Source organism: Anabrus simplex, chromosome 3 (genome assembly GCF_040414725.1).
Source record: "Anabrus simplex isolate iqAnaSimp1 chromosome 3, ASM4041472v1, whole genome shotgun sequence".
In the NCBI taxonomy this organism is placed as follows: Eukaryota; Metazoa; Arthropoda; class Insecta; order Orthoptera; family Tettigoniidae; genus Anabrus; species Anabrus simplex.
Window position 1 is genome coordinate 39883587 of NC_090267.1, and position 24198 is coordinate 39907784.

At 38.2% G+C, this 24198-nt stretch overlaps 1 protein-coding gene across 1 annotated transcript in view; it reads right to left on the reverse strand.

The window, feature by feature from the left end:
* Pi3K68D (phosphatidylinositol-4-phosphate 3-kinase catalytic subunit Pi3K68D) overlaps positions 1-24198 on the reverse strand; it is a 432551-nt gene that overhangs the window by 113787 nt on the left and 294566 nt on the right. Inside the window, exons 19-23 of the mRNA XM_067142437.2 lie at positions 21600-21729; positions 21355-21510; positions 14478-14628; positions 7911-8067; positions 1827-2062 (exon numbers count right to left, since the gene is read on the reverse strand). Coding sequence (XP_066998538.2) covers positions 1827-2062; positions 7911-8067; positions 14478-14628; positions 21355-21510; positions 21600-21729 — 830 coding nt within the window. The remainder of the gene's footprint in view (positions 1-1826; positions 2063-7910; positions 8068-14477; positions 14629-21354; positions 21511-21599; positions 21730-24198) is intronic.

Sequence of the window (24198 nt, forward strand, 5' to 3'; positions counted from 1 at the left end):
AGGGACTGCCTGTATAAGCAATGGTATTACTAGCATCACTCATACCTCAGTCACTTTCATATTGTCAAAGCCAAGGAGAGACTGAGACAGGTCAATGAAAGTAACAAATTTGATATAGCCCATACCAAAAGACATAGTGCACTGTAAACACTACATCTCACCAGCAAAGGCATCTTTCTATGATATATGGTAGATATCAATATGGAACATGATGGAATTAATTAATAATTTTAAAAAAAGTCCATTTTACTCTAAGACAGAACAGATAAGAGAGGCTTCATGAACTATGTGTTTTGGGAGTCTTCAGTCACAGTGTCACACCTTAAACAATATGGAAGTCAGAAGTAGAGAGATTTTCCACAACTTTGGAGCAGGAACTGTACCGTGGAATAAATTCGGAAACCATCCTAATTCTGTCTGAACATTGTTCACCTTTATCATACTTCATGTTACTGCCACGTGCTTTCGGAGAAAAATACCTCTTTTTAACATGTATTAAACGTGTGAAAAGAACCATGTTACTTCGCATGCATTCATGAAGGAAACCTGTAATTCACTGCAAATTCCTGTGCAAAGAAGGGGTACAAATGCTAGTGTCTAATAAAATAAAAATTAATGTCTTTGGAAGTAATAGAGATAATCGTTGGCAGTTTGTTTCTAGAAGTAGAGAAACTCAAAATGTTTCTTTTTCTAAATTTGCTTTACGTTTTACCAACACAGATAAGTCTTATGGCGATGATGGGATAGGAAAGGCCTAGGAGTGGGAAGGAAGCGGTCTTGGCCTTAAGATACAGCCCCAGCATTTGTCTGGTGTGAAAATGGGAAACCACAGAAAACCATCTTCAGGGCTGCCAAAAATGGGCTCAAACTCGCCCACTATCTCCCGGATGCAAGCTCACAGATGTGTGCCCTAAGCACAGAGCCAACTCACACGGTAAAATGAGCATCATTAGTGGTATGACAGACACTGAATCTGTATTGCACTTGTACCACCGCTTCGTGGTGTGGCTGCCAGTTTCTTGAAGGCATCTGTGCTATTTTCTGATTGATATGTACGTGGGGAACGTTGTCACTTAGTTGCAGTTGATACTCCAGCCGAAAACGACAATGTACAATCCTAACAGACAGCTAGTGGGACGCGTGCAGTGTTACGCAACCGTCTGAGCTGCCTAACCAGTAAAGAAGAGATGCTGATGGGACATTAATCTCGAAGGCCAGCTGTATGTTGGGACACCCTCTCTCCCTGTGGATGGGGGCAGTAGAATAACACCCACTGTATCCCTTGCCTGTTGTAAGAGGTGACTGAAAGGGGTCCCAGGGCTCTCAAATTGGGAGTCTTTCAATATCACGGCCTTCATGGCTCTTGCCTTCCTTTGGTTGATATCTTCATTTTTCTAAGTGTTGGAACCCTTTCATTGTTTCTCTCTAATTAGTGTTATACAGAGGATGGTTGCCTAGTTGTACTTCCTCTTAAAACAATAATCACCACCACCACCACCACCACCACCACCTTACTTAATTAAAAATTCACACGTTAAATGCAGTTTTCACATTTGAATTCAGCATTCAAGCAGCCACTGCAAATGCTACATCTGCAATGCAACAAAACACATGGAAGGAGGCAGAATACAGTTTTGACGTTGGTCACACTATTAATGGTACCCATATCAAGGTTTATTAGATTTTGAGTTTCTGTACATGTAGAAACCAACTGCCAATAATTATCTCTATTACTTCTCAAAATATTCAAGCCAGACACCCTGTATAGAGTTTGTAGAAAAAGTTTTTATAATAAAAGAGAAGGGTTTATAACAAGACAAACTTACGAATACGTTCTTGGGATAAAACTTAGCAGCTCTCCATCATTATGGTCTCCAGTGAACCGTAGCTGAGCAAGATTGTGCAGGAAGAAGTTGAACTGCGTAAACCAATTTTTGAGAGAGTTCTCAATCATGCGAGCAAACATTGCAGCTGCCTCAGGGTTGGAGAGTTCTGGCAACAGAGCTTTCTGTACATAATGTACAGCCTCCACAGTCACTCCTGGGATGCCTGATGATGTCATCTGTCACAAAGCCCAAAAAGATCAAAACATTATTTCAGAAATTAACAGAAATACATAACAATAAGTTTGAAAGCAGATGAGTTTTAATTTCAGGTTTTTGTTTTTATAGAAGAAAAAGAAAAATATAATGGATTAGCAATCAGGATGGGATTGGATGAATTAAGAATTAGTGATGCTCCAATAATGGATGAAACAGAAGGTATGGAATTTTGAAGAGTATGTTATAATTAGGCCAAAACTGAGATCATGCCCATGAAACCAACATGAATAAAAAAATTAACATAGTTCTAAAATTTAAATCTTGGAAAAATCATCACACAAAACTTAAATGAGAAAAAAACATGGATAAATAGAACCAAAAAAAAAAATTCTAACCTGGTCAACATATAATAAGAAATGCCTGTCAATACACACTAAGATCCAACATTATAAAAACCGTAACTCTCCTGGAGCCACTTATGCTTGTGAAACCCTGTTCCAAATTAAAAACCAAAGAAGAACTGATCAGCTCCTCAAAACTGAAAGAAGAATCATCAGAACTTGCATAAATAAAAAATACCAGGTCAAAGGAGTTTGGAAAAATCTTTCCTAATGAAACTGCTTATCAAAAGATTCAGCCAGTCACCAGCACAATGAAGAAAAGAATTTTGCATTTCTTTCATATCTTGCGACTGCCAGGAAATTGATTTTACAACAAATCTTGGAAAGAAGACAGGAGGGCAACTGATCTACGAGATTCAGGAAGATCTCAAAGCATTTGGACTCGAGATAGTAGATACAGAGAACAAAAATAAAATTAACACCCTTCTTAAGACTTCAAATTTTCAGCTGAAATGACATATAGGACTATAGTGATTTCAGACAAATTCAGAAAATTACAATCAAAACAAATGGAAAAAGTACTGGGCAGATCACAAGAACCAAATGGTACAACCTTCAAACGGAAATTGAATGTGGAATAAGTCAAGTGGTCCAATGTGGCCAATAAAGATTATTATTATTATTATTATTATTATTATTATTATTATTATTATTATTATTATTATTATTATTATTATTATTATTCTTTGTCGTTTAGGCCTACTGAGGACCACGGAGCTCGTATCTACTCTTCGGTAAAGTTGTTGCTTTCTTCTTCTTCCAATGCTCCTTCATTTGCTGAATATGAGCCAGCTTTCTCTCCTCTGTCCACTTAGTTCCTGTAGTCTTCTTAATTGTAAGGGACGTTGGGAAAACTCTGTGTCGGATGGCTTGACGGAACAGTAGTCGGTCATGAGTTTGTCCCAGTGCGATATCTAGTTGTTCCATATCTGATTTAACTGACATGATCCATTTGTTACTGTTACTGTGAATATCCTGTTGGTGAGTCTTTTGGAATCCAGACGGGCCAAGTGTCCATAAAAGGTCAGGCGTCTTTTCCTTATAGATGTGACGATGTCTTCCTGGTGTTCATACAGTTCATCATTATGGCGGATTCTGTAAGTGCCTCCTTCCTCTCTGACTGGTCCTAATATCCTCCTCAGGATCTTCCTCTCTTTTAACTCCAGCTTTCTGAGTGGGCCCTTCCTAGCCATTACAAGGCACTCAAAAGCATACAGAACAGATGGTTGGACGACCGAGTTGTAGTGTCTGAGTATGAGGTTCTTGGAGAGGCACTTAGATGAATAGATACTACGACATGAGTGATAAGCCCTTTCAAACTTGGTACATCTGGCATCTATGGCTAGGTTCTCGCTCTGATTCACAGAGATCCATTCTCCCAAGTACTTAACTGCAGGTACTTTTCGTATGGCAGCGTCTGTGAAAGGAATTGTAGAAGGGGCCTCCTTGATATTGGTCATAAATTCAGTCTTCTGGATGCTGATCTTTAGACCAGTCTTAACCGCTACACTATAAAGACTCTAAGTTGTAGGTAGCCTCCTCTATATTGTTTGCCAGTAGAATGAGGTCATCGGCAAAGGCTAGGCAGGGGCAATGAGGTTGTCTCTCTTGTACCCAAACTCCAATACAGCTCCCGGTGGTAGCATCATTCTCCATTCCCTAATGATCTTTTCCAGGACACAGTTGAAGAGAATGCAGGAGAGACCATCACCCTGTCTGAATCCTGTTCTGATTTGAAAGCTTTCGGATAGTTCACCTCTGAACCTGACCTTGGACGTCATGTTCTTCAGAGTGGCTTGAACCAATCGTAGGGTCTTCCTATCCAGACCAAGTTCCCATAGTATGGAGAAAAGTGTGTCTCTGTCCACAGAGTCATAAGCTTTCTGAAAATCTACTAGGACCACCACCCAGGGATGTCCACTTCGGCTTTTGTAATTGAGAACTGTCTTAAGATTGTGTATCTGTTCTGGACAGGATCTAGTCTTACGGAAACCAGCTTGGTATTCACCTAACTGTGAGTCTAGCTGTGTGGTGACTCTATTGAGCAGGGCTAAAGAGAGGATCTTGTAGGTAATTTGTAAAAAGGTAATACCTCTATAATCGTTGAGGTCTGTCTTACTTCCCTTCTTGTGGAGGGGATGAATCACGGCAGACGTCCATCCTTCGGGTAGGGACTCTGCCATCCATATGTCCTTTATGATTTGATGGATGCTCTGCAAAGACTGGCCATCTGCACGTTTCCACATCTCGGCAACTATGCCGTCTTCACCTGAAGCCTTGTTGTTCTTGAGACCACTGATGATGTCCTTTATTTCTTCTCTCGTAGGTGGTTGAGAATCAGGGTTCCTGTGTGAAGGCTCATGGAAAATAAGCTTTTCTTTAGGTTCCTCTGCGTTTAGTATCTTCTGGAAATAATCTGCAAGAGTTTTGGTGCAGTCTTTATTGTTCAGTTGGAGTTTTCCATCTGGCCCGTGGAGGATAAGGGTAGGAGCTGTGTACTGGGTCGTTTGCTTCTTAAGTCCTTTGTACAGGTCTCTAAGTTGTTTCCCTGAAAATTATTTTCAGCTTGTTGCATTAGGCTCCTGAGGTAATTTCTCTTGGCACTGCAGATGGTGTTAGCTGTAGGTTTTCTTTGCATGAGGAAGGCTTCATAATTGGCTTCAATTTTATGTTGGTTCCACCTATTCCAGGCTTTACGCCTTTCTTCTATAACCTCATCACACTTTGAACTCCACCATGGGTGTTTGCCTTTGGTTGATGAGGCAGGGACAGTTTCTTGAGTGGCATCCAGCAAGGCCTTTTGAAAGGCAGGCCATCCTTCTTTCTCTGTTTTCTTCCTGAGGGTATCTTGAAAATCACAATCCTCATCGCGCAGTTGCAGAGTGTTGAACCTGGGTATCTTATGACTACTTCGAAGAGTTGGTGTTTTTCTAAAGGGTTGCATATTAATCTTGACAAGTGAACGGTAGTGATCAGAATCCATGTTGGCTCCTCGTAATACCTTGACGTTCTGTGGGTACATATGATGTTGCCGTGCTATAGCAACATGGTCTAACTGGAATTCACCAAGCATAGGATTTGGACTCTTCCAGGTTTTGGCCTTTCTAGGTAAACATTTGAAGGCTGTTGATTTCAGGACTAAGTTGTACTTGGCACAGAGTTCAATGAGACTTTCTCCATTTCTGTTTGTTCTCTTATGGGCTGGATAATGCCTACTATCTTCCGGTACTTCTACTCCTTACCGACTTGTGCACTGAAGTCTCCCATGAGTATGATGGAATGGTGGGAAATTTGTTGCTATTCACAAATCTTTTTGATATTATTATTATTATTATTATTATTATTTTGCCATTTGCTTTATATCGCATCGACACAGATAGGTCTTATGGCGACGATGGGACAGAAAAGGCCTAGGAATTGGAAGGAAGCGGCCATGGCCTTAATTAAGATACAGCCCCGGCATTTGCCTGGTGTAAAAATGGGAAACCACGGAAAAACATCTTCAGGGCTGCCGACAGTGGGGCTCGAACCCACTATCTCCCGATTACTGGATACTGGCCGCACTTAAGCGACTGCAGCTATCGAGCTCGGTATCATTATTAATTAAAGACAGAGAAGAGAAGAGGATTCTAAGGAATAAACACTTACAATTCAAACTAATAACATTTGAACAAAGTACACCATTACGGACAACCAAAGGGCAGCCAGGTCCAACAGGATGAAGAAGTTTTGGGAGCGGAAGAAGCTGAAAAGCTGACTCTATTTAATACTATTAGACATTGATGTATATGACTGATTAAAGTCCTCCAATGTAAACTATAATAATAATAATAATAATAATAATAATAATAATAATAATAATAATAATAATAATAATAATAATAATAATAATAATAATAATAATAATAATAATAATAATAATAATAATAATAATAATAATAATAATAATAATAATAATAATAATAATAATAATAATAATAATAATAATAATAATAATAATAATAATAATAATAATAATAATAATAATAATAATAATAATAATAATAATAATAATAATAATAATAATAATAATAATAATAATAATAATAATAATAATAATAATAATAATAATAATAATAATAATAATAATAATAATAATAATAATAATAATAATAATAATAATAATAATAATAATAATAATAATAATAATAATAATAATAATAATAATAATAATAATAATAATAATAATAATAATAATAATAATAATAATAATAATAATAATAATAATAATAATAATAATAATAATAATAATAATAATAATAATAATAATAATAATAATAATAATAATAATAATAATAATAATAATAATAATAATAATAATAATAATAATAATAATAATAATAATAATAATAATAATAATAATAATAATAATAATAATAATAATAATAATAATAATAATAATAATAATAATAATAATAATATAGAAAAGATATGAGAAAAGCAACAAATTTGTAAGCCTGCTTGGAACATCTTAGTTTTGATCATTGCTGTCTTAGCTATGGTGTGAAATTAAAAAGAGTCAGCACACTGTAGCTGAGGCTATGAATATTGCTGACCCATTAAGCATATGAATAAAACCAGTTACAGTAGTGGTGGTGGTTATTACTGTTTTAAGAGGAAGTACAACTGGGCAACCGTCCTCTATACAACACTAAAGAGAGAGAGAGAAAAAAAAGTCTAAATTTTCACAAGTTCTTAGTTCTAAGTTCACAGATCTTGGTTCTTGGGACTCAGGCAAGTGATGGACTGGGAGTGACTGTTGGGCTTCGAGGTGGAATCTGAGTATTGGGCTCAAGTGAGTGAGGCAGTGAATTCAAGAGAGAGCATGTTATAGTGCACGCGTCAGTGTTGTTGATATCTGTACTGGTCAGAATCGACTTCAGGGTACTCCGCTATTGAGTGTTGTATATAGTATCATTTGCTAGTGTGTATAATTGTGTGTTGTGACGTACAGTGTGAATAAAGTAATTTATACAAGGAAGTGAACGTGTTCTCGTGTGATATTTATTTACGTCAAATAAAATCGCAACGTAGAACGATAAGCACCAAATTGTAACTCTATTGTAAAAAAAAACCATGGACTAGTTTCAACTTGAAAGGAATATGTATTGCAGTTCAGTGGCACCATACCTTGACACTTCAACGCATGGAAGCGTTTCCAGTTACCCACAGAGGACATTCACAAAACAGTTCTCCGAGATTCCATTAGGCTCCTGAGGCATCACATATTCAGTGCATAATTCTGTTACTGACAAAATATTACGGTACTCTATTTAAATGTACGATATACTTCTGAAATTACATAATTTTTGTGCTTATTCCTCTGTAATATCTCCATCACATGTGATCATGGTAACCTGTTAATAAAGGAGTTAGAAAAGAATAAGCCTGTTCTTATGAATAATTCTCTCCATAAAATCATACTCACCAGACCAAACAAATTGAGCAACAAGTTGCCATGTTTCCTTATAATATTGAAAGCTTGACAACACAAATCTACAAAGTGATGAAACTTGGCAGATGGCTTGTCACCTCCATTGATAACATATGCCATGTCTGAAGTCAGAACAAATGGTGTCCGATCTCTGAAATAAAGAAAAATATTAAATGTAGAGTTTGTTAGGGCATGAAAAGAGGCAGAGAAACTTAATCTATCGATGACTTTGTTCATAATCTATTGTGGATGAAAACACATATTAGAATGGGAAGAGTTCTCATGTTGTTTACAAGAACTTCTCAAAGGAAAGAGACATAAGATCAGTATAGGTCGATGGAATTCTTGGTATAAATTACTATTAGTTGCTAGGATCTTTGGTCGTGCTAGAGGAGTCATACCATCTCATGCTGGGAGACAAGAGAGCCCACCTGTTTGTCACGGGATAATGTTCAGTTCGAAAAGCATAGTGTTGGAGTGTAATTAGGCACACGGTGTTGCTTGTGAACATTTGGGGTATATTTTCCATTTGGGCAGGACCACACTATCATTACAGCTTGTCACCAATTGTTTACCTTTCCATGTAGCCAAAGATCCCAACAACTACTAGTACTGTGACCAGGTGGCTCTTGTCTAATAAACCTGGCCACTCTGCACAGTTTTGCATCACATGCCATTACAGCTAAATCACAGCTGGATATCTGCTACGTAGACATTTCAAAAGCTTTCGATTCTGTAGACAACACTCTACTGCTCCATAAACTCTCTGAACAATTTCATATACATGGCAGTTTTCTGACCCTTTTTGCTGGCTTCCTACATAAACCGTTGGCAGAGAGTGGTAATATCAGGCACATCATCTTTATGGTTACCAGTCACCTCCAGTGTCCCACAAGGTAGGGCTCTTGGCCCCTTGCTGTTTTCCGTGTTTATGGATGATATGCCATCCAAACACAATGAAACAGCAAATATCCTAGCAAGATATTTAGGGAGATCAGGAATCCAGCAGATGCAGCTCTTCTACAGTCTTCAATTAACGTCCTGTCGAACTGGTACCGTACTTCGAAACTTATCCCCAGTCCACAAAACTGCAGCCACACACCATAACACTATGTAAATCTCCTCTATCGACATCACATTACCTACTCCACAAGCCCATCACCGTAGTTACGCAACAAAATTACAATTCAAGAACCACATAGACACATATACAACCAAGGCTATGAAATCACTAGTCATTCTCTATCGCTTCACAGAAATTTCTGATCCCACTGCTCTTCGTCACTTCTTTCTCACGATCATTCAACGTCTCTTGAACTACTGCTCACCAATTTGGACAACAGCCTCCCCCTCCAATATTAACCAGTGAGACAGAGCAATAGTTAGGAACTGCCACACATCAGGCGACAGGTAGCTGACCTGAGTTCCCTCCACAGGATCTTAAAATGGCCATTACCACTGGGGACATCTTGTCTCACTCTTCTCTCTCCGTGTTCCTTCCCGCTTCACCAAAATCGAAGATCTTCTCCACATTCCCCACTCAGCACTCAATACTTGAAAACGATATGTCCTAGTCTGCCTCCCAACTCTCTTTAACACTATTAATAGGAGACAAGAGCTTGACTTAGCATCAAATAAAAGTATATGCGAGAGGGATGTAAATAGGCTCTTAAGGATAAGCTGACAAGAAGTGGTAATACCGCCATCTTGACCCATGAAGACTTTGCTATGAACATGGACATTCTCATGGTTTTCAATCTGGACAGTTGTATTAGTAGGCTGCATACCTGATCTTGCTGTTGTTATGTTTATTATACTTTATCATGAAAGTTTAGACTTGTTAATTAGTCTGTTGACAGCACAAGTGAAATCTGCTTAATGTAGCTGTATTTTGTGCTTCGTAAACAAACAAATATTATTAGTGAGGTGAAAAGAGGTACAATATTAATGAATGTAAGTCTTAATATCTGGATTGTTAAAAATGGAAGGAGTAAAAAATGATGTGCACAGGGATGATAGGTCAAAATATCTTTCATATTCGTAGCAGTTTTCTTTACAAGAAGGGAGGTGGTTGCAGTGATTGTTTTAAGAGGAAGTATAATTGGGCAAGCATCCTCTATTAGTATTAATCAGAAAGGACAATAGAAGACGTTCAAACTCTTCAAAGAATGAGGATTTCTGCAAAAGAAAAGGAAGGCCCATGATGAGCATGAAAATGAATGACTTCCTAGGCCTTGTAAATCTAATACTGTCAAGGGGTCCGAAATGAACAAGAGTTGACCAACGGAGGTTGGATAGGAAAGATGAATGTGAGGAAATTAACAAGTACGTGGAAACAATTCCAGACACAGCTAGCAGGACCGTGACCACTAAAGCCCCTAGTCCCCTTTCAAGTGATATATTGAGAGAGAGGAACAAGAAAAGGAACACACAATAGGATGAACAAAATGGCAGGTCAATGCAGGACAAGGTAGCGACAAAAAGGACACAAAGACAAACATGAAGACAAAAGGATAATCTCCACATTTTCATACACTACCATCTTCAACTAGACAGAATCTCTCCTCATCAATCCCTGTTCTTCTTATCTATCTCTTCCCAGCCCCGAGGGAAGCTCATTTCTGCTTTATACCGTCATCAGGGCGGCAGGCTTCATTCAACTCTCTTTGAGGGGCCATCTTAACAGATTTTCAGGAAGTGTAGGATAAGAAGAAAACTGGTTAAGTACAGGAAGAGGGAAGAAACATAAGACATGATAAATACAGGTGATAAAAGATTAGATTATTTCTTTGTCCTTTTCAATACCTAGTCCACCATTAAGTCGCCTTTTATGACAGGCAAGGGATACTGTGGATATATTCTACTATCCCCACTCGCCGGGGGGTTCATAAGGACTACCACCACCACCACCACCACCACCACCACCACCACCACCACCACCACCACCACCACCACCACCTGTTTTGGGCTGATGACCTAGATGTTAGGCCCCTTTAAACAACAAGCAAGCAAGCAAGCAAGCAAGCACTGCCTGTTTAGCAAACAATGGCGACCATCTGTTTATCAACTGCTGCTCGAAACATTTCAAAGGTAGATTTTCCATATCAGCCCCTTCATTTTCTTCAGCCATAAAGTTTCTTTTTTCCCGGAATCTTCTTTGCATTCGGTTTTACCTTGCATCATGTTGTCACATGACATGGGCAAAATATCCTGGCTTCTGCTTTTGATGTTCCTCACCATTTCCTTTGATTTTCTCATTTCTCACTTCGTCAATCCAGCTAATGTGCATCTATAAACCCGCATTTCAAATGCCTAAGCCTTTTTTTTAGTGTATCCGTCAAGGACCAGTTTTCTACTTCATAAAGCATGACTGAGAAAATACGTCTAACAAGCTCGAATTTAAACTTCAAGTGTTCTTATAAAGAACATTTCTCATTCTGAAAATTATGATCTTCAATGGAGTCATTTCTTTTTTTTTTTTTTGCTAGGGGCTTTACATAGCACCAACACAGATAGGTCTTTTGGTGATGATGGGATAGGAAAGGCCTAGGAGTTGGAAGGAAGCGGCCGAAGCCTTAATTAAGGCACAGCCCCAGCATTTGCCTGGTGTGAAAATGGGAAACCACGGAAAACCATCTTCAGGGCTGCTGACAGTGGGATTCGAACCCACTATCTTCCGGATGCAAGCTCATAGTCGCGCGTCTCTAACCACACGGCAAACTTACCCGGTCTTCAGTGGAGTAATTATATTAACCAGGTTGTTAAGAAAGGTTACATATCTCTGCACATAGTTATGAGAATATTTAGGGGTTGTTGTAAGGATGTAAAGGAGAGGGCGTATACGTCTCTGGTAAGACCCCAACTGGAGTATGGTTCCAGTGTATGGGGCCCACACCAGGACTACTTGATACGAGAACTGGAAGAGACCCAAAATATAAGAGCACAATTTGCTATGGGTGATTTCTGACAAAGGAGTAGTGTTACAAAAAGGTTGTGAACTTTAGGCTGGAAAAACTTGGGAGTAAGGAGACAAGAAGATCGATTATGAAGAGAAGACAGGGAATGACATAAGCAGAGGAATACCCTTGAGCAGAGCTTTTAAAAGTAGGAAAAATCATAATATGAAGTTGGAATTCAACAGGACAAATTGGTGGTAAATATTCATTTATAGGACAAAGAGTAAGGGATTGGAATAATGTATTAAGGGAAATGTTCGATGAATTTCCAAGGTCTGAAAACATTTAAGAAAAACCTAAGTAAACAATTGACAGGGAATCTGCCATCTGGGTGACAGTTCTAACTGCAGATCATTGATGACTGATTGATGGTAGGCTTTCTCTATTCTTGTGTTTGTTTATTTCTTTCTCCAGCTTCCTTTTTACATTCTCTTAATAAGCTCTCTCTAAGTTTCTTGTTATCACCAACCCTACTCTGATTTTGACTGAATACTTTCCAACCAGAATTTTCTGCATTGATTCCTTACTCTCCTTCTTTCGGAAGGTTCAGGTTTTATTTTGTATGCCCCTCATTGTTCAGCTGATCTATCAAGAACTGGGAAGCCAAAATGTACATTTCTTTAAGAATGTGAATAAAGAGAAGATGAATTAAAATATTTAAAAAACTGTTAGGTAAATTCAAATTAATATTATTCGTACATATGGTAGCATCAAAGGAAAATTAGCATTAGCTTTGTTTCTACAAAAATAGAAAGATAATTTCCTTCTAATAATGCAAGCAAGTTATTTTGTAAAAACAAAGTTATCTTCAAAGAGGCCATGAAGGACCCTGGAGGAATGGAAGATAAAGGCTTCCATTATTCATAATCTTGCAAAAGTGGGAAAAAAAAGTAATTAGCACTGAGCCCAGCTGTCTTTGGTCCAAGGAACCTGTTTTCATTTCTAAGGTAGACTGAATGAACCCTAGAATCAAGTTACTTTCCAAAAGTGCAAGTGAAAACCTGTTTTCCAGTCAATGACCGGGTCAGGGATGGAATGAATGAAGTCCCCACCTTGCGGCGAGGATAGGAATTGTGCCGGCAGCCGAAGCCTGTCTCACTCCTCTAGGGCAATGATTAATCAAATGATAGTGTTGCTGGAATGAAAGATGACAGGGAAAACCGGAGTACCCAGAGAAAAACCTGTCCTGCCTCTGCTTTGTCCAGCACAAATCTCACATGGAGTGACCAGAATTCGAACCACGTAACCCAGTGGTGAGAGGCCAACACGCTGCTGTTTGAGCCACGGAGGCTCCTACCAAAAGTGCAAGTATCATTTCTAAATTTCTTGACCTGATGGGGAATCAAACCCACATTTTTTGTATGAATTCAGCATGTCTTTACAAACAAACAAAACTTACTAAACCTCTTATTCCTTAGCTTTTATCCCACATGCTGATGCCATCCACTGTTTTGGCTCTCTGCTGCTGCTTTACATGATCATGTGCCAGATTATGGAGCATGCCTGTAATCTTGAAATCTTTGTGCAGGGTGTCAAAGCCAACACTGCTTTAGTCTAACCATTTACCATCTACTTACAAAATAAAATACTCTGCCACTGTAGCTGCTTCTACTTCAAGTATATGCCCATACCAGCATAGATAACTTTCTTTGATTTTTGCAACAATTGGTGCCACTCCATAGCACCTGCGAACTTTGTTTTTTGTGACATGGGCATGCAGAGTCAGGCCAGATGTCCACCTGAGCTTCATTTCCATGATGGCAAGTTGTTCCACTTCTCTTGATGAAGGCCAGCATTCAACAACATACAAGGAAACTGGGCAGACTACAGAATGGAATATTTTTGACTTGAGCTGGTCTGGAACCTTCTTTCCATAGAGTACACTGGGCACAAAACACCATTTAAGCAATGTAGTGCCCAAGCGGTTAAAGATTTCTGCACTGAGGGTTCCGTTAGCAGTAACTGGTGAGCCAAGGTACTTGAAAGTCCTTTTTGTTGGTAGGTCAACACCTTTGATTTTGATGGTCTCTGAATTCCTCAGGGGGAGCCTGTAACCCCTACAGGGTGTATCCCTAGGTAGTGGCTAGGGTGCCACTCAGATAGAGGTGGCAGGAGAGAAATGAAATACCTCCTGCAGATCAACAGTGGCTCATCAACTATAACTGTGGATCGGAGACAGACCGTTGTGACATGCTGGCCCATGTACTATTGTCACATCTTTATGGCTCAAACTAATTAAGCCAATTTAATAATATTGTTATTGGTTTTTAAGTCCTGCTAATAACTTTTTATGGTTTTTGGAGACTATGAAGTGCTCGAAATTCTTTTATGTTGCAGAAAATTTACCAACATGAGACTGGGTATTAATACAGACTGACTTCCTAGTACATTATTTAGTCTTTCCCAAATTTATCCAAAATAATGATTTCACACTTGTTTCCCAATGAGAAATTCCACCCCATTCATTTTACTGTGTTAAAAAAGGTACACACATTGAAATAATGCAATTTGAATAAATTAATAATACTGTTCTTAGTTTGCAGAGATGGTAATTTTTTATTTTATGCAGGTAAGGCCAACATCACTTTGTGGATTATATACCAACCTCTTAAAATTGCCAAACATTTGAGCATCACCCAGAAACTTTCCAAAATCGATGTGGAAAATATGACCAGATGTTTTCAGCATAATGTTGTCATTATGCCTATCACAGATACCAAGGATGTATGTGGCAACACTGTAGCCAGCACAAGAAGCTGAAATGAAGAGAAGCACACATCAATGTCAGAGATATTTCAGATATGATTGAGGAGATAATACAAAATGACATATGATGATGGATTAGATTTAGAAGTACTACAAGGCTAAAATCAAGACATTATATCACAGTACAATAACACTTAAATAAGCACAAGGTTATTTCTTAGTCAACAAATACAGAAACAGGAAATAAATCCATAATGTTTATTCACAAATATAATTTCTTGTTTAACTGCCATGGAAAGTCACGCTATATTCAAACCTAATGTGGTTGTACTAGAATATTAAACTTCCCTGGTAATACTTATTTGAATATAACATTTAAAAATGGAATTTTCAGCAACCTTATTTGTTAATATCCATGTAGCTACTTACATAATCAACTCAATATTAATTCAAGCAGAACAGAAGTTAATTTTTACAGTGGGGAAAGAACAATCCCATTTTCATCCATGAAGATTGTCCATAGATGCTGTACTGGATCTGTGGTAAATGAGAAGCAATGTAAGGTCAACGCAACAGAAGGTACTATCAAATATAGTTGCAAGGAAGCACCTACCAGTGCACACTATCATAAAACTGGAAGAGTTGCAAAAGACCGAGAATGTAAAAGAAAAACCCAAGAGGGGGAGAAAAGTTGACCTAATTAGATTAGCTGAAATGGATACAGATGCAATAACTGAAAACATTTGTGAAGGCAATATAGATAATGCCATTGCCAATTTAGAAAGATGTATCAAAGATACTGTTGTCTATAATAATTAACAAAATCGAAGAGCGAAACCCTGGTTTAATCACAACTGCTATAAAGCAAGGAAAGAAGCTGAAGGCACTGAAATGCGCGAGAATAACGCCAACAGAAACATTGCTACGAAAATATAACGACGCAAGAAAGAATTATAAAACAATAATCAGAAGAGCAAAAGAAATGTTTCAAGACAAAGAAGAGCAAAAATAAATAGAAGAGGCAGAACAACAATGGTACAAAGCAGTACTGCCTAAACCACCACATTTTCCGAGCAACATCCCGATTAAGATATGGAAATAACATTTCAGCAAAGTCTTGCAAGCAAAAGAAACTCGACCAGAAGAGCTAAATGAAGACGAGTATCCAGAGAGTAATTTCACTCCCTTTACGGTAGAAGAAGTAGAACATGTAATAAACACAACGAAAGACAAAAAAGCTTGTGGTCCAGACGGAATTTACTATGAAAATCTTAAAAGTACAGCAAACCATCTCAAGAAAATATGGACAGACCTATACAATGAATGCATAAAGCAAGGAAAAATACCTCATAACTGGAGACTTTCTACTCTTAAAATTTTATACAAAGGGAAAGGAAATATTAGGGATCCAAACGCATATCGTGGAATAGCTCTTGAATGTACTGCCCTAAAAATACTGACAAGCCTCATAACAAAACGTCTATACAGCTTGGTTGAAGGATCAATACCGGAAGAGCAATTTGGATTCATGAAGGGAAAATCAACACTTCAAGCGGTAAAATGTTTACAAGGGGATATAGAAGATGCGTTAAGATTCCACAGAGGTAAACTACACGCTGTCTTTATAGACTACACTAAGGCCTTCGACCTCGTGAATAGAAATATAGCAATCGATAAACTGGAAAAGCTCAGTGGGAAAAGTTACATCACGAGGATTTTAAGGAACATTCTGAACAAAAATTTCATATAAATAGATGACAATGTTGATATATCAGACCCGACAGAACAAACAAACGGAGTTTTGCAAGGTGATCCGCTTAGTCCGCTCCTATTTAACATAGTAACTGCGGACATAACTCAGAGCATTAGAACAGAAAAGGTCAAATTGTACGCATACGCAGACGATATGGTGGTTGTATCCACTAAGTTAGCAAATATCCAGGAGGCTTTCAACAAACTTACAGTATGGGCAACTGAGAACGAACTTCAATTAAATGAAAATAAAACTGTGTCAATGACTTTCCGGAAAGGAGGCAAACTGGCAGCTAGCGATGTTATAATTTATAAAAGAGACGCACTATCGATCGTAACACATTACAAATATTTGGGAATCACATTACAGACTCACGGAAATGTATACAGTATCCATGATCGGGAGAGAGTTATCACCGCTTTATCAACTATGAACAGTATACCGAATTTACGGAAGTTATCATTAAATACCGCGTTAAAAATTTTCAAGTTAAAAATCACTCCAATAGTGACATATGGTTTGACTTTAATTCGGGACCAATTAAGAAAGAAGAATCTGAAGGAAATCGAAAAATTAAAAGCAAGATTCCTGAATGTACTTCAAAGTATACACCCTCAAGTCTGGCATATGTTCTCGCCAGAGAATCCTTCTACATTGAGGATTTAAGATATGACCTATGCCTGCCATCAACAGAAGCATACCAGAGTCTACTCGGTGAACTGCAAGGAAAAAGAGAAGAAATATTTCCTGAATTTTACGCTACAGAAGCTATGGTCAACAGAGAATGGATAAAAGCCAATTATGCATTGAGACCCTTCATGACGCGTTTTGCTGTTCATGGTTTTCACCACGGTATCTGCACGAGAGACATCTACCACCAACCGGATGAACTATGCGTGTGCAAACTTTGTGATAACCCATGTGACAGATATCATGTAATGACATGTAAGCGCAGAGAAATATCTGACAAAATTCTGTGAAAATGCTTAAGAGTATGTCCTCTAATTATGCACATTGTGCAAAATTAAATTAAATTAATAATATGGCTACAATCCTCCTCTGCGAACCATGTGACCTTGCCGCGGTGGGGAGGCTTGCGTGTCCCAATGACGCAGATAGCCAAGCCGCAGGTGCAACCATATCGGATGGGTATCTGTTGAGAGACCAGACTAACGAATGGTTCATCGAAAGGGGGGTAGCAGCCTTTCGGTAGTTGCAAGGGCGGCAGTCTAGATCATTGACTGATACGGCCTTGTAATAATACTCAACATGGCTTAGCTGTGTTGATACTGCTACATGGCTGAAAGCAACGGGAAACTACAGCCGTAACTACCTCCTGAGGACATGCAGCTCTCTGTGGATGAATGATGTACTGATGATGGCTTCCTCCTGGGTAAAATATTCCGGAGGTAAACTAGTCCCCCATTCGGATCTTCGGGTGACTGACAATCTGCGAGTCGGAGCGTGGAATGTTATAAGTTTGAATCGTTGTGGTAGGTTAGAGAATCTGAAAAGGGAGATGGATAGGCTAAAGTTAGATGTAGTTGGTATAAGTGAAGTACGCTGGCAGGAAGAACAAGATTTTGGTCAGGCGACTACCGAATTATCAACACAAAATCAAACAGGGGAAATGCAGGAGTTGGTTTAATAATGAATAAGAAAATAGGGCAGCGGGTAAGCTACTACGACCAGCATACTGAAAGAATTATTGTCGTCAAGATAGACACCAAACCAATGGCCATTACAATAGTGCAGGTCTATATGCCAACAGGTTCAGCGGATGATGAAGAAATCGAAAAAAATATATGAAGAGACAAAAGATTTAATACAATATGTAAAAGGTGACGAGAATCTAATTGTGATGGGAGACTGGAATGCAGTGGTAGGCCAAGGAAGAGAAGGCAGTACAGTAGGAGAATTTGGATTGGGACAAAGGAACGAAAGAGGAAGTCGGCTGGTTGAATTCTGCACTGATCATAATTTAGTCCTTGCCAATACTTGGTTCAAACACCACAAACGACAGTTGTATACGTAGATGAGACCTGGAGACACTGGAAGGTATCAAATAGACTTCATTATGATTAGGCAGAGATTCAGAAACCAGGTGTTGGATTGTAAAACTTTCCCAGGAGCAGACGTGGACTCTGACCACAACTTGTTGGTCACGAAATGCCATCTGAAGTTGAAGAAATTAAAGAAAGGAAAGAATGCAAAAAGATGGGATCTAGAGAAGTTGAAAGAAAAGAGTGTGAGGGATTGTTTCAAGGAACATGTTGCACAAGGACTAAATGTAAAGGCTGAAGGAAACACTATAGAAGAAGAGTGGAGAGTGATGAAAAATGAAGTCAGTAGGGCTGCAGAAGAAATGTTAGGAAGGAAGAAAATATCAACTAAGAATCAGTGGATAGCTCAGGAAATACTAGACCTGATTGATGAACGACGAAAATACAAGAATGCTAGAAATGAAGAGGGCAGAAAAGAATACAGGCGATTAAAGAATGAAGTTGATACAAAGTGCAAGGTAGCTGAAGGAGTAGTGCAAGGATGTCGAAGGTTGTATGGTCCTGGGAAAGGTAGATGCTGCATACAGGAAAATCAAGGAAACTTTTGGAGAAAGAAAATCTAGGTGTATGAATATTAAGAGCTCAGATGGAAAGCCACTTCTAGGGAAAGAAGACAAAGCAGAAAGATGGCAGGAACATATCCAACAGTTGTATCAAGGTAAAGATGTAGATAATTTGGTTCTGGAACATGAAGAGGCTGTTGATGCTGATGAAATGGGAGACCCAATTTTGAGGTCAGAGTTTGACAGAGCTGTGAGTGACCTAAATAGGAACAAGGCACCTGGAATTGATGACATTCCCTCTGAATTACTGACTGCCTTAGGAGAAAGCAGCATGGCAAAGTTATTTCATTTAGTGTGCAAGATGTATGAGACAGGAGACGTCCCATCCGATTTTTGGCAGAATGTTGTTATATCTATTCCCAAGAAAGCCTGTGCTGACAGGTGTGAAAACTACCGCACCGTTAGTTTAGTATCTCATGCCTGCAAAATTTTAACACGTATTATTTACAGAAGAACGGAAAAACAAATTGAAGCTGAGTTGGGAGAAGATCAATTTGGCTTCAGAAGAAATGTAGGAACACGTGAAGCAATCCTGACTTTATGTCTGATCTTAGAGGATCGAATCAAGAAGGACAAGCCCACGTACATGGCATTCATAGATCTAGAAAAGGCATTCGATAATGTTGATTGGACGAAGCTATTTATGATTCTGAAGATGATAGGGATCAGATACCGAGAACGAAGAATCATCTACAATCTGTATAAAAATCAGTCTGCAGTGATAAGAATCGAGGGCTTTGAAAAAGAAGCAGCAATCCAGAAAGGAGTGAGGCAAGGCTGCAGTTTGTCCCCTCTCCTTTTCAATGTTTACATAGAACAGGCAGTGAAGGAAAGCAAAGAGAAATTTGGAAAGGGAATCACAGTCCAAGGAGAGGAAATAAAAACCTTGAGATTTGCCGATGATGTTATTTTATCTGAGACTGCAGAAGATCGGGAAGTTGCTGAATGGTATGGATGAAGTCTTGGGTAAGGAGTACAAGATGAAAATAAATAAGTCCAAAACAAAAGTAATGGAGTGCAGTCGAATGAAGGCAGGTGATGTAGGAAATCTTAGATTAGGAAATGAAGTCTTAAAGGAATAATATATAAGTAATAATAATAATAAAGGAAGTAGATGAATATTGTTACTTGGGTAGTAAAGTAACTAACGATGGCAGAAGTAAGGAGGACATAAAATGCAGACTAGCACAAGCAAGGAAGAGCTTTCTTAAGAAAAGAAATTTGCTCACTTCAAACATTGATATTGGAATTAGAAAGATCTTTTTGAAGACTTTCGTGTGGAGCGTGGCATTGTATGGAAGTGAAATGTGGACGATAACTAGCTCAGAAAGAAAGAGAATAGAAGCTTTTGAAATGTGGTGTTACAGAAGAATGCTGAAGGTGAGAGGATAGATTGAATCACGAATGAAAAGATACTGAATCGAATTGGTGAGAGGAGATCGATTTGGCTAAATTTGATGAGAAGAAGAGATAGAATGATAGGACACATCTTGAGACACCCAGGACTTGTTCAGTTGGTTTTTGAAGGAAGTGTAGGTGGTATGAACGGTAGGGGTAGACCAAGGTATGAATATGACAAGCAGATTAGAGCAGATGTAGGATGCAATAGTTAGTAGAAATGAAAATGTTAGCACAGGATAGGGAGGCACGGAGGGCTGCATCAAACCAGTCTATGGACTGATGACTCAACTCACACATGGCTACAATAAAAGGTAGATCAAAGTGAAAAGTACAGAATCGGGTAAGTGTAGTGTTATCAATGATGAACTCTCCTCATACCCACTGAACTAGGTCAATACCAAGATAGGAATAGGAGAGCCATGTTCTGCACACACATCTATAAAATGGACACAAGAAGACTGACCAACCCAGAAGAAAGTTTTTTTTTTAGACCAGGAAAACTATGGTGTGCTGCCATCAGGAGGTGAAGAAGGAATTGACGGAATAGGGAATACAAGAAACGGAAATCAGCAACAAGGAAACTTACTTTCAGAATCAAGAACACCAAAAATTTCTAAGAAGAAGTTAGATTCTGGACCCAAGCAATGTGGAAGGAAGAGAGGAGGAGATTGCAGAGTAAAAGACTGAAGGAATACTGGATGAGGATCAAAGCCCTGCAACAGCTGAATTCGAATTAACATGGTCCACAGACAGCCAAAATAAAAGTAGAAGAAGAAAATATACATTATATAGAATGTAATCAATAGGAATGATCAGATTGAACATAGAGTAAAAAAAGTTATAACAGATAATCAAGTTACAAATTTACCAGTAAACATGGAAACAAGATAACATATTCAAACTCTTTGGGCCATCTTAACATGACAATACCAGCGTTTTGCCCTATTGCGGCAGCAGGATTGTTTCTTCTGGGAAACATATTTCTTATTTACATACCAGTGAAATTCGCAACTGCTCGCTCATATTCGAAGGCTGAAGGGTTGTGTTTGGCTAGCCATTCTGCTATGGGCCGATCTTTGAAAGATCCTGTAAGACCCAGCTCCACTTGGATCTTCCTGAGAGTTTCAGCATTAGTAACCATCTCTATCATTCCTGGAGAGAGAGAGAAAAGTAATCCTTGCCTTAAAAAATGAGCAGTAATCTTCATACTGAATATCATTTCTACTATATCCTTATCTTACCTCGTTTATGGCCAGTGGGAACACAAGAGAAAGTAACCATTTTAAGATCGAGTCCTTCCTTCAGCCAGAGTTTATCCATGATACGCACCATTTGAATGGTTAGCATATCTTGCTGTAGGTCATCTCCAACCTACAAAAAAGAAAAAAATAGCTATGATTAATACCTTATAGGAAATTTTTTACATTTTCAGCCTTACATGTAATAATTTCATTGTGGTTCCATATTGACAATTTACAGTATAAAAAGAGTTTAGATGGTCCACCTAATCAATACAATTAATTTTATTTACAATTTAAAATTACAAAAACATCACAAAAATAAGAGATCAGTACACGTTTCAGCCTAATTTGGTCATCTTCAACTGCAATTTTAAACTGTAAATACATTTAATTGTACTGACTAGGTGGACCATCTAAACACTGTTTATATTGTTCAGCCTTGGACAACAAAATATTGTGAACAGTGAAATATTCTTCCTCCTTGTATAGTTTCGCTGGTGATTTTTGATTCCTACCATCTGCTTGAAGGATGGAGCAAGTAAAATATTTTACTGAAGATAGTTAACACATCATCATCATCATCATCATTTAGATTTACACCACAATGGTCACAGAAACACAACTTCAGCATATCCATTATCTTCTCCCATTGCCTTTGATGTTCTGCCAGTGTTCCTTCATTTGGTTGTTTATTACTTTTCTTCGTTCTTTCAAACAGACCATCTATGGAGGTTTTACCAAACTTCCTCATGGAAACTATAGAAATCTGATATTTTTCTGAAACTGCTTTGATTTTGAACGTTTTTCCTGCCTGATGCTCATTTTCCCCATATCGTTAGGATTTTGGTGAGCCATCTGGGAAGAACTTACTTTCCCTCAAAGTGGATCAAAAGCTTTAGCGTGAGTCTTTCTTCATTTATACCGTGAATATGTACATAAAACTGAGTTCATCTCTTTCACCTTCATTTATATGCCAGAGACAACCTTTTTCAGATTCATTACTGTGAGACACTGACTAAAAACTCTTCACAGGTAATTATTTTTGTTATTTGTTTTACATCGCACTGACACAGGCAGGTTTTATTGAGACAACTGGTGCTACTATATATAAACTTCTATAGCGTGTTTTTTCAACATTAATCTAAGAACAGATTAAACCATGTTAACATTGATGCTTTCATATCATGGACATGATATGGGCTTTTGGACTTATACTGTGTCAAGAGAACAAGTTTACGTTTCGCAGAGAACTTTGCTCTGCATCTTCAGAATAACAAATCTCGACCATTCATGAAGAAGACTTCTACAATAATGAGGGTTTGAATTTAATAATGCTTTACCGTTGGAGAATTGTAGTGGTACGGTCGTTCGTCACCAGGTGGCTCGCTGTATGCTGGCACAGTGCTCCAAGCGGGAGCTGACGACAACATTAATAATAATAATGTTATTTGTTTTACGTCCCACTAACTACTTTTTAAGGTCTTCGGAGACACCGAGGTGCCGGAATTTAGTCCCGCAGGAGTTCTTTTACGTGCCAGTAAATCTACCGACACGGGGCTGTCGTATTTGAGCACCTTCAAATACCACCGGACTGAGCCAGGAACGAACCTGCCCGGCTACGACAACATTAAGCTTCAATTAAGATATTCTAACACCGTGTGTGCTTGAGAAGATCAGAGAGGACATCAGACGAATCAGGGATGAATGTGGTCGAAGAAAATAGAAACTAATAAAAAAAAAACACACTGAAAGACACCAAGATAGAATAGAACAGAGCTGAAGAATGGAAGGAAAGTACATGGAGAAAACCAGAGGATGATGATGTGAGACGGTGTGAGTGAGAGAGAGAGAGGGGGGAGCAGGGCATAACCGGTGTACACACGTTATGAAAGTATGACATTAACACATAACACATAGCTTGGAATAAACCAACTGGTAATGACGAACGTACAAATTTGGAAAACACCAAAATAACAATATAGAAAAGACAGGGGAAGAGAACTACCTACGTAAATACTTAATGGATGGCTGATAGCCAGTGTCCCTGTTGAAATGATTAGGATTTTTACATATTTCCACAGCTTCCCGTATAATCCTAGACCTGTAGTGTTTAATGCGGGTAAAAGCTCGAACATCTTGGAACACTATTACAAGATATTAGAATCATTCCGTATTGACGGTTTTCACTTTACAAAGGTGAAAAATGAGAGTATCCTCCTAATTCAATACAATAAATATTCGTCATTAGATGGAGTAAACAAATTTAAACATGTTTCGGCTCGTTTGAGCCATCTTCAGTGAAAAATGAGGGGAGATTTGAAATAATTTACATAATATAAGTTGAAAAAAAGCTAAAAAACATAATGAAGGAGCAAATTATAAAACAAACAAAAGAGAGCCTAGACGGAAACAAAATTAGTACAAATATACAATATTTACATCAATATGCGGAACAAAAAACAACTCACTGCGACAAAATTCAGTGAAAAGGTGTTAATTTAAAATAATAATTGAAACTAGAAACTGTGTTAACCTAACAAAACAAAGGAATGAAAAACAAATGATGCAGATGGAAATGAGCAATAGTAGCACATGGTGA